This window comes from Adiantum capillus-veneris, chromosome 7 (assembly GCF_014529385.1).
Source record: "Adiantum capillus-veneris isolate H3 chromosome 7, ASM1452938v2, whole genome shotgun sequence".
Lineage (NCBI taxonomy): Eukaryota > Viridiplantae > Streptophyta > Polypodiopsida > Polypodiales > Pteridaceae > Adiantum > Adiantum capillus-veneris.
In genome coordinates, this window is record NC_140937.1 from 110,575,849 (window position 1) to 110,588,239 (window position 12,391).

The 12,391-nt window shown below is 44.2% G+C and overlaps 1 protein-coding gene across 3 annotated transcripts in view; it reads right to left on the bottom strand.

The window, feature by feature from the left end:
- The window catches only part of LOC147454420 (IAA-amino acid hydrolase ILR1-like 3), a 61,151-nt gene that overhangs the window by 12,674 nt on the left and 36,086 nt on the right, over positions 1-12,391 (bottom strand). For all 3 annotated transcript variants that reach the window (XM_086516389.1, XM_086516388.1, XM_086516387.1), the window contains one exon: positions 106-420. In XM_086516389.1, the coding sequence (XP_086372515.1) occupies positions 106-420 (315 nt within the window). The remainder of the gene's footprint in view (positions 1-105; positions 421-12,391) is intronic.

Consider the following 12,391-nt stretch of genomic DNA (forward strand, 5'->3'; position numbering starts at 1 on the left):
CTAGTTGCATGCAAGTGCGTACACACACACACACACACACACACACACCATGGTTTATGGATACATTAGCTATGAAAAACTTTCTGAGAGTAGTATAGAACACACTTGGCTTTCAAGAGGGTTTGTTTCTCGCGATACAAGCTGTTGCAAGCTCACAATGATCATGGAAGTAGCCAAAATTGGATCTGCAGTAAGATGAGGAACAGCAGCATGTCCACCTTTGCCCTTGATGAAGGCTGTAAAGATTCCTGCAACCGCATTGAATGGTCCTCGTGTCGAGGAGATGGTCCCAGTTGGTAATAATGGCTGAACATGCATTCCAAAAATGGCTTCAACATCCTCAAGAGCTCCCTCTTCCACCATACGGAAGGCACCTGCACCTCTTTCTTCTGCAGGTTGGAAAAGCAACTTCACTGTGCCCTGGTACATCAGGTTAAAACTGAGCTCTAGAAATAGGCCATTGGCCATCACACACACATATATACACACCTACCTGCCTTCAAAATGATAATTAGATGCTGGCTCATTGGAAGCAGCCAAATTGAAGTGTGAATAGCTTGTTAAGCCCAGTCAGGTTTGGGATGCCAATCAATACTTCATGCATAACACAAGGCAATACTCATGGATAAATTAGCATTGCTGGGGAGTAAAGCTTGTGCAATCCCGTGATGCAACCAATTTCTTCTCTCTTTTTTTTTTTCTTTTTTTTTTGTTTATTTTGTGGGGGCAGTGGGGCTGCTAAAGCTGAATAGCTTTACAGCACAAAACATAACCACTCAAGACAGGTGATGTAGTACAGGACACAGTCAAGATACTTAATTTTTATGCACATTTGTGGGATCATCGAGTCATTGACAAAAGAAAAATGAAAAAATTGTTGTTTGTAGAGGATGGATAATACAAACGTCTTTGAGTTGGTTTAAAGGTAAGTGTGCAGCACAATCTATCTCTACATGTACCGATCCTTCACACGGTGAACACATCAAGTAGGCATAGCTGTCGTTCCTTCACGAGAGAGAGTAATAAGGGATTTGAACCTACAGTCTTGGGATTAATATACGCAAGCCTTACCATTCGACTAATAACTCACTTGCAACATGTCAAGTATATTCTCAGGCCCTTACCAGGGCCCCACCTGCAATGGTTTCCTTGTGTTAGTAATCATGGTACCTAGGTGGTTGGGAGAGCTATACAAGTGCCAAAGCAGATTAATAAATTATTTATGTGGGTATATATGCCCATCAATGCATAGCTAAAATATAATTATTGGCAGAAAATGTGAATGCATCACCAAAGTCACTATGAACAATAGCAACAGAATAGGAGCTTGAGAGCCTTCGTTAGAAAGGTAAAAGAGGCGAAAACTAAAAGAGTGTAGCTTATCATAATCACATGCAACTGTTAGCCGAATATTGGAAGGGTGAGGCTCGAGCCTTCCAATACATAAATCTATTCCCCTTATGACCTGAACCCAGTCATAGAGTTGCTTGTTAGAAAAACTGATCAAAACCCTAAAAGTCGAGCCTCAGCAGGCCAGCCCATAAACGCAGCACCAATCACGAAGTGATTTCCAGGTGCAACATCTGATCCAAAACGGCTGCAAGCAACCATGAAAGTGTCAAAGATTCCTAAGCATCGGGAAGAAGAGAGTTTGAGGAATAGAAAAGGAAGTGGAGAAAAAGAGGAGCAAGAGGTTGACGGCGAAGAAGAAGTGCAGGAAAAACCTGACGGGGATGATCAAGAGGATCAGTCTGAGACATGCCAATCCATAGGATGTGGAATGGGCTCAACAAAAAGAAACCAACATCCTCATGGAACATCTGCTTGCCTATTCCAAGGATCTGCTTGCCTCCTCTTTTCTCAGGGGGAATGCTTTGCAGTGGTAGTTGACTTTAATATTACACGCACAGGCACCATGGACATGGGTAGGATTCAAATAGTTGTTTGCTTCCCTATGGTTGACCCTAGCATATGAGGCATAATTTTTATTTTCTTAGATGAATCCTAGAACTACCTCAGGTTCAAAAAGATAGATACTCTCCAGTCATACAACCAAAGGTTTTGGTGTATATTTTTACCAGTAGCTTCATTTTGGTTGATTTGGAGAAGCAGAAGAAAAGATATTGTTGCGGATTGCCTCTTGATTGAAGAGGTATTGCCTTGAACAAATCCTTCAGCATACAAGCGATGATGGCCCATGCTTAGAATGGCTATGCATTGCTCAATGAAATTTGAGGATTGAAAGTGAAGAGTTCAATGAAGAGTTGTTAATCAAGCAAAAGACTGAATAGCTTGCCAAGTGGGAAGCCGATTCAATTGAATCAAAGCCAGCTTCAGAACAGAGATTGAAATGGTTCAAGCAAGAAAAGAGTTTCGCTTGTGGAGAACAAGGACATTTCTGCACAATGTCCTACCAAGGAGGAAGACAAGGCCGCAGAAGAACGAAAAAACAAGAAGGGCAAGGCACAAGCAGAACAAGTGCCTATGAGCACATGATTTCAGGAATTTGCAGTATCTCTAGGTAACTTTCTTTTTCAGTTATGAAAAGACAAGTAGTTGAAAGATGAGACTTTTTGTTTGCACAAGTGGAAAGGTTGCATGGTTTGCAAGACCTTTTTGAGAAAGGTGCGGATCAAAAATGGATAAAGAACATTTGTTGGTTAACCCAATAGATGCAAGTGATAGAAACAAGTGGTTCAGAGAGGGACTTCCAGACTACAAGATGTTTACTGAGTGGTGAGCCACTTTAATCCCAAGTAGCTTGGATCAAGGGAGGACGACTTGATACATGTCTTTGATACCTTCAATTAGAGGAGCTTCTCAAGTGATAGAGCTCCACCTAGGTATTCAATCGATGAGTGTTGACTCCAGACTCCAGTGTTTGCTGCTTAAGGAGAGCCACTCCACTTCAGATCAAGAGGATTTTGACTGGAAGTCTTATAGTTATTCTTTTTAGGAGTCATAGGGTATTGAGACTGGCAATATTCAGCCAAACGACTTCTACGAGAAGAATGGTTGCAGCATTTTGTCTCAAGAGAACTCACTAGCATGGTGATGATGTGTCACACAGTGATGATGTGGCACACTACCCGACAAAAGAGAACTCACTAGCATGGTGATGATGTGTCACAAAGTGATGACGTCGCACACTACCCGACAAAAGCCAAGAGATCCAGTGATGACATGGCATCATGGTTGTACATTGCTGACGCATTCCGGGAGCAATTGGTCAAACCAAGAGGCTAAGCAGAGCCAACTTCAGTAGAGCAAAGGGGATACCGCGCCAGGAGTGAGCAGTACAAAGGTAGTGCATGCAATAGTGTACGATGAGCAAGTACTAATGATTACAGTCCGCATTCGAGTTGTCTTCGTGCAGAACGTCTTGTTAGATGGTGGATTGGGAGTAACTGTACTTTCAGAGGCCCTTTGTGCACAGTTCGACATAAAGGAGTTTGAGCTAGCACATTTTGCATTAAATTTGGCCGATCAGAGACAAGTGCAGCCATTGGGGCTTGTTCGGCTCCTGGAGGTACAAGTAGCCCGCATGCCCTTCCTGATAAACGATGTGGTTCTTTGTACGAAAGACATCAACAGAGCGTACCCTTTGTTGTTGGGACGACCTTGGCTCAACAAGCTCCAGGCTAAGCAGATATGGGCAGCTAACACACTCACCATTCACAAGTGTAAAAAGAAAATTGAAGTCTGCGTGCATGCTTATACAAGTGTTGCTTTGCCGGTCAACAAACCGAGATATGCAGAGGGCATCTACCTCGCCCAAGGGCTAGAGGATGATGAGGAAGACAGATACATGGTTGTTGATTCAAATTTGGTAGGCTTTTTTGAAATTGATGTCACCCAATTACTTGAGGAGGATAAGAAAGCACAAGGTGCCAAGGATATGCCGGTCCTAGTGGAGGTTGCTAAAGATGGCAGAACTGAAGATGACAGTATTGTCGATTCCAAGCTATCCAAAGTCTAGGAGCTTGAGAACTAGGCTAAGTTCAAGTTAGTTCAGCCGAAGATGTGTGACAAAGCAACTGAGCCACAGCCTGTTACAGAAGAGGATATCCAAGGTATTTCAGAGGCATAGATACCGAACTGGGATGAAATACTTGCAGAAGAAAAAGCATTTCTCAAAGAGAGGGAATTCTCTAAGCGAGTTAAAGAGGAAGAGTTAGTGGATTTGAACCTTGGCAACGCTGCAGATCCTAAATCTGTTAGGATAAGTGCAGATTTAAAAGAATTCAAAACGCAGCTAAAGGAGTTGCTTAAAAGATATAAAGATGTTTTTTGCTTGGTCATATACCAGTATGAAGGTTTTGAAGCCTTCATTTGCTCGACACCAAATTGTGCTAACCAAGGATGCTAAGCCTATTCGGCAGCAATGATACCTCGTGAACCCAAATTATGTTGTCAAAGTGAAGGCAGAAATTGACAAGCTTTTGAGGGTCGTGTTCATCACACTGATCGACAAGGCAACATGGCTTTCACCGATTGTCATTGTGCCAAAGAAAAACAAGAAACGGAGTGTCTACGTAGATTATAGGAAGTTGAATGCAGTCACAATCCCCAACCCATACCCGATATCGTATATTGATGCCCTGCTAGATGTTGCAAATCATGAGATGTATTCATTTTTGGATGGATTCTCGGATTCCAATCAGATCAAAATGGCTCTAGAGGATAGGAAGACAACAACATTCATCACAGAATGGGACGCCTTCATCTCGGAAGTGATGACTTTCAGCCTCAAGAGTCCTCAAGCAGCCTTTTAGATAGCTACATCGACAACTTTTAAACCCTACTTACAAGATTTCATGCAGATATTTGTGGATGAATTCATAGTGTTCGAGGCCAAAGAGAAGCATTTAGACCGATATGAAGTGCAGAGAATCCCAGTTAATTCTCAACCCCTGAAGTGTGCTTTTGTGTCAAAAGCGGCATGTTGTTGAGCCATAGTGTGTCAGACAAGGCAATTGCCGTAGATCTCGAGAAGATAGCAGTGGTTCGATTAGCCAAAGTTCCAAAGACAGTAAAAGAGTTACTAAAGTTCCTCGGAGAGGTGCGGTGGAATGGTCAAAATATCAAGTTTTTAGCCGACGTTTCTCCACTTAACCAATAAACAAAGTTGAAGAAGTTGCAGTGGGATGAAGAACATGACTAAGCTTTTCAGCAATTAAAGCTTAAACTTTCCAAGACTTCAATAGTTCAATAGTCTAAACACCACAGTGGAATTTGCCTTTCCATGTTTTCAGGGATGCTTCAGATGAGGCCATTGGGACAGTTCTGATGCAAGCAACATTGAAAAATGGTACTAACCCGTTTACTATGTTAGTTGAAGGTTGAGCCCTAACCGAACACAATTATTCGATCACTGAACAAGAAGCCTTGAGCATGATTTATTCAGCTAATGATTTTCGGCATTACTTTTTGGGCAGAAAGTTTGTTTTCCATGTGGATCACTTTGCATTAATGTACTTAGTGGCAAAGCATGGGAAGATAACTTAGTAGATGTAGCACTCTTTGTTCTCACCATGCATGTAAATGATTGGCAAGACTTTTTTCAAACTGGTCTGTTTGCCGAGCATTTCAACCGAGACTAAAGGAAATGAATGGCACTTCAAAGTTGGCATTTTGAAATTATTGCAGGACAGTTACATCGGTGTTGTGTCAATGAGATCCTTCGGCGTTGCGTTCCTTGGCATGAGAGGAAGCAATGCTTGCTAAAGCACATGAAGGGTTCAGTGCATGCCATTTTGTAGGAGAAGCCACGGCACGTAAGGTACATACACCATACACCTTACTGTATGCAGGGCTTTGGTGGCCACCTTTATTTAGAGATGCCAACCTACATATGAAGACATGTGACCCTTGTCAAAGAACAGGCCAACCCACGGAAAAGGACCGAATGTGGCACAGTCCGGTCTTACCACTTGGCCCGTTTGAAAAATGGGACTTGGATTTTATTGATCCATTTAAGCCGGCAGCCTGGCCTACCAGCAATGCTCATCTCTTAGTGGCTACAAATTATTGCACAAAGTGGATAGAAGCAAAGGCACTCAATACGAAGGAAGCAACAAAGGTGGTAAAGTTCTTGTATGAGAATATTATTACACACTTTGGATGCCCAATAGAGCTAGTTAGTGATCAAGGAACCAAGTTTTTGAACAAAGTGGTTTATGAGTTGGTGAGAACTTATCTTATAGTGCACAAGAAGTCAACTGTGTACTATCCTTGAGCAAATGGTCAAGCTGAATCTACAAACAAGATTATACAGAACATTTTGGAGAAGATAGTAGCAGAACACCGCACAAATTGGGAACAAAAATTGCATTCAGCACTCTGGGCATTAAGAACAACCAACTAGGTGAGCACCGCATTCACCCCATTCAGAATGGTGTATGGTACCAAAGCAGTCATGCCGATGGAAGACCAGGTGCTGAGTATGTGAATTGCTGCCCTAGAACGAATGTCGATGGAGCAATCTGGAAAGATAAAGATACATAAGCTTTTGGAGCTTAAGCTCCATGCTCAAACCGTAAATGACATAGTGCAATTGAGAAGGAAGAAGTTTATAGATCGTCATTCAAAGATCAGAGCTTACAAAGAAGGATCACCAATGTTAGTTTTCAACATAAGGTTCAGCAAGATGTCAAAAAAACTGATGCTATGATGGATTGGTCCATATTTTGTGCATACGATAGTAGGTGATTGGACATACTGGCTTCAGCAACTTGAACATGAATGCTTGAAGAAACCGACGAAATGGATACAGGTTAAAGACTGTATCATAATAGTGCTTGAAGAAACTGATGAAATGGATACACGTTAAGACTGTATCATAATAGTACTTTAAAGCCAATGAATGTCAATACCGAGCTCAAGGTGTCAATAAATTTCATTTCCCCATACCAAAATTGTCAAATCAGCACAACCATGGCGGATTTGATTCACGCTTTGCAAAGATTCTCTCCAATACGCGCAATAATGGAGATCGCCCCTCTTGGAGGCACATTAAATAGCAACGCTCACTTTCTTGATAATGCCAACCACCTGCAAGTGCGTGGAGAACGCTGACTGGTGAACTTCAATTCCTTTCAAATTTATGCAAAAAATGTATGTTGCTATTTAAGGCAACTTGAATGCATTGTTCAAATGTTTATTGCATACTTTGCACGTGCAACCCTTGCTCTCTCTGCACACAAAGCCTTAAGCTTGCTGCAACTCTCCATTTTTGCATCATCCATCACCATGATCATCACCTGGCTCACTGTTGTTCCTTCGTGCTTAACAGATGCATCACACTACGAGTGGCCGCAGTTACTGCGACTTGCACAATACCATGATATCTCTTTGGCCACACAATAGGTGCGGGCAGATTTGAAAACCATCACCGCATGTGCAGACGACCCAAGAAGCTTGTTGCACGCAGATAGCAGGGGTGTATTTGTCACTCCAGAGTATGTAGCCAGGAGGCTGAGGCTCCCACTAGATGGCATCTACAAGAAGTCTAAGCTACCCAAAAAATACTTTGGCCACAAACAACAGGGCGAGTACTACCTAAGATATGCCAAAACAAAGGACATTCGCCTCCGCTGTGAATGGATTTTGCTATACATTTGGATGCACTTGAAAGGCGATAGAATGGTCAAGCAATGTCGGGCCTATGTTCAGAGGCAGAGAAGGGTCAGCATGTAGCATGGGCGAGAGTGGTCCATAGCAAACTTTGGCAATTCATCAAGGATTATTGTCACAAACTGCTAACGTGTCAAGTCAATGAAGAGCAGGGCCAACCTTCAGATAACGGCCGAGGGGCCTAAACCCTAAGAAGAACAAGCAGCAGTAGAAGAAGAAGTCCTACCAACTTATGGGACCCCATCCGATGGGGCCCAAGTGACATAAAGGAATTGAAATAAAGTTGGACCCTCACACACATAAAAGACAGCGTAGAAACTGATGACGTGGCAACTATACGGACAGCCCGGAAATTGCGCTGACATGCTGAGGCAGCCTGTACGGATTTCCGCGATTTGCGCTGCTGACGTGGCAATTGTATGGATTTTCATAAATCATGCTGGCAGCTTTGGGCATTGCTTCTGGAATAGATGCTTTTGAAGTTTGAAGGCTTTTCATGTAAACTGCTTTTGGGCCTAGGGCCTTTAAATATGATATATACCTAGATGAATCCAGGATAAGCCTAGATTCACCCTTACAGGAAAGTGCAAGGTATAGACCCAAGGTAGTCACCCACAAGACAATATAACCATCAGCTCCATCATGCATAGTATTGACTAAATACCATGACATCCCCACTAAAGTCGTCAGTGCCCAATAGTGGGTGTAGAACTAGGTACTAACATATGCTTCCAAGCACAACACACACCACATGCACACACACATGAGCATACAACAACACAAAGTTCAGCGTACTGAGTTTTTGTCATGACTCCGGAGATCAAGGGCAGCCTCAGCCATAATGAAGCCTAGCACTAAAAGAAGCATTGAATCGGAAAAACTAGCACAAAAATGAGGCCATGGGCTCATTCTCTGGCATGCTTCTGGACGAAGGTGCAGAGGGTGGAGAATCGGCTTGTACTTTGATGATGCAATGTCACGTGACGCATCCAACCCTATGTGTCCGTGGACAAGCTACAACATGACCAGGGTTCAGTTCAGTCAAGTCAGTCTAGAATAGGAAGTGATCTGGCACTTTTGTCAGTCTGTTCGCAGACCGTGCATGTCCAGTCACTTAGATTCGATGCATATCCTCTGATTGCACACAGCCTGATCATCAGATTTCCATCAGACCCCATCAGTAGCATTTTTACAATGCATAGACCTATTTTCCCTATTTTTGACATTTTTCACTTATTATTTTTAAGTGACTTTTGTTGGGAACTAGGTCGGGCAATTTTGCTAAGATAATATATAAGCAAACCAAAGTTAGCACTTTCTGGTAGAGGAGGCAGCAGGAGCATTGCTCAACAGGCACCCTCTCAAGCAAGAACAACAATTGATCAGCCTGGCGTTTTTCCACAAGGCCACTTCAGCGTTTTCAGCCCTGATCCTTGGCATTTTCAGCAAGGGATTTCCACCAGCAAAAGACTCAACACTCAGCGTTTTTCATCCCCTTGCATAGGCGATTCTGCACCAGCATTCCAGCCCCTGCAGATAGCGTTTTCTAGCAGCAACAGCCAGCCAGATCTAGCGTTTTTCCCAGCCTCAGCCTGGCGTTTTACAGCAGTCTTCGATAGCATTTTTGCGCAAAGAACCCAGCCCATGAATCCGGCGTTTTCCACTCAGCTATACCAGCGTTTGCATCAGCAAATTCAGCCATTGAAGACTCAGCAAAGACAGCATTTTTGGCATACAAAGACATAGTAGCAGATCAGCCCCGAGTTGGTGCAACAGTACCGATTCGAAGCATTCAGTTTTCAGCCATAGTTTCGTCCTCGTCGTCCACACCGTCGACATCGACATAGCAAGCATTTAGGACCATCGCATCAGCCATTGTATCAGATTGTGCAATCAATAGTAGACCACTCTCGCCATCAAGAGTGGGGCCCTTGGAGGAGGGTTTTACAACGTCTCTGGTGTCGTATTCTCTTCTCTATCTCTTAGTCTCATGCACCTTCACGCACAATGTCCATTCACTTTGTTTGTGTCCATTGCACTCTCTCATTAAAGAACGGAAGGCTCTCCCTTCCCTAAAAAAAGGAACCTTGAGCAAAGTTCAACATTCATTCCGCTGCACCTTACATTGGTATCAGAGCTTTGGCAGTGTTCTGTATCACTCAAGGAAAGAACCACAAGAACCACATAATTTTTTTGCTTGTTGCAGTCGCACGTAACCCAAGTCCTCTTGGGCGTGTCGATTCGTGATCGTGGTTTTGAAGAGTGACAGGAAACCCAAGAAAGAAGGGCTTGTCCAACCTCCCCTTGTGCCTCTTTTCACTCATTGAGAGCGGACCGTGCACTTAGCGGCCGGCCAATCAACGTGAAGTGGGAAAATGCAACCTTGGTCTGAGCGCAAGGCTGCCAAGGGGTGCGTCCGCGGAAAAGAGCAGAACTCGGGTGAAGACAAGATCCTTCTCTAACACAGATTGCAAGCAAAAGAAGAACCTCAAGACCCGCAAGAACCTCAAGACCCTCAAGAACCCCAAGAACCACAAGAACCCAAGTTCCTCGTGAACTTAAGAACCCAAGACCACAAGAACCTACAAGAACCCAGGACTTCAGTGGATGGTGATCACTCGAAGCGGAATGGATACATCGATTGGAGGTGCTGTGCATGGAGTTGGTGAAGAAGACTTTTCCCCACCAAGGGGTTTCAAGGCTGCCAAGGGGTGCGTCCGCGGAAAAGAGCAGAACTCGGGTGAAGACAAGATCCTTCTCTAACACAGATTGCAAGCAAAAGAAGAACCTCAAGACCCGCAAGAACCTCAAGACCCTCAAGAACCCCAAGAACCACAAGAACCCAAGTTCCTCGTGAACTTAAGAACCCAAGACCACAAGAACCTACAAGAACCCAGGACTTCAGTGGATGGTGATCACTCGAAGCGGAATGGATACATCGATTGGAGGTGCTGTGCATGGAGTTGGTGAAGAAGACTTTTCCCCACCAAGGGGTTTCAAGGCTGCCAAGGGGTGCGTCCGCGGAAAAGAGCAGAACTCGGGTGAAGACAAGATCCTTCTCTAACACAGATTGCAAGCAAAAGAAGAACCTCAAGACCCTCAAGAACCCCAAGAGCCACAAGAACCCAAGTTCCTCGTGAACTTAAGAACCCAAGACCACAAGAACCTACAAGAACCCAGGACTTCAGTGGATGGTCATCACTCGAAGCGGAATGGATACATCGATTGGAGGTGCTGTGCATGGAGTTGGTGAAGAAGACTTTTCCCCACCAAGGGGTTTCAAGGCTGCCAAGGGGTGTGTCCGCGAAAAAGAGCAGAACTCGGGTGAAGACAGGATCCTTCTCTAACACAGATTGCAAGCAAAAGAAGAACCTCAAGACCCGCAAGAACCTCAAGAACCCCAAGAACCACAAGAACCCAAGTTCCTCGTGAACTTAAGAACCCAAGACCACAAGAACCTACAAGAACCCAGGACTTCAGTGGATGGTCATCACTCGAAGCGGAATGGATACATCGATTGGAGGTGCTGTGCATGGAGTTGGTGAAGAAGACTTTTCCCCACCAAGGGGTTTTTCCGACCCTCCCCCTTCCCCATCTACGCCAAGAATTGCACTAACTCCTATGGAGGCTTTCGACAAGAGGATGATGGACAGGAAGTTAGAAAGGGACGAAATAATGGCAAGATCAGCGTTTTTACAGCAGCTTGGCAGCGTTTTCAGCAGCATAAAGATAGCATTTATGGACAGCAATTCCAACGCTTAAAAGACTCAGCATTTCAGCGTTTTCACATCAGCCATTGACGCTCCGAAGCTTGCAAAGCCAGCCCTAAGAAGAAGGTGATTTGATCCTTTTCCTGCAGATCTCTGCCGCATCGTTCCAATCGCGAAGAAGAACCTCAGAAAGCTCTAGCATTTTGCATCATCTGCAATCAACTAGCGTTTTCAGTATTCAGCCCATTAGCCTCGACGTGCCGTCCATTCCCGTAGCAGATCCAGTGATTCAAAGCAAGAGAGAAAAAGTCCGACAAGAACCAGTTCAAGTATGTAGTTTTCAGCCATAGTCTCGCCCTAGTCCTCCACACCGTCGCCCTCGACATAGCCCCATTAGATTTGCATCAGCATCTTCTACCAGATTGTGCAATCAATAGTAGGACTACTCTCGCCATTGAGAGTGCGGCCCTTGGAGAAGGGTTTTACAACGTCTCTGGTGCCGTATTCCCTTCTCTCTCTATCATTCAAGCAAAATTTGATCCCGAGAACAAAGCAAGACAAGCACTGAACGACCGACACATGAAAGAAATGTTGCGACTCTCGTCTCAAGTTCAAGCACAGATGCAAGAGATTCGAGAAAAGGAGACTCTCTTAGTCTCTTCTTCTCCAAAGCATGACACACAGGATTTGCATGATGATAAGCATGATGAATCGAATGATAATGATAAGCATGAAGAATTGCATGACAATGACTTCAGGAATTTTCAGCCTTCGAGATTCTTGAAGAAGGTGGACGCATGACTATAGACGAAGTGGAAGCATTGAAGATGATTTTGTGTCGTTTTTGGCGCGGCCCAAAGAAGCAAGCGTTGCAGACCTTTATGAAGTTCAAGTATCGCACGACCCACACATCAGTGTGGGCCGCCAAAAAGTCCTTTCCAGGATTCCAGACCTTGTTGGCGATCTCCCTCGACGCCATACCGTTCGGTACTAGTACCTCACTTTGAAAAGGAGGAAATGTCACGTGACACATCCAACCCTATGTG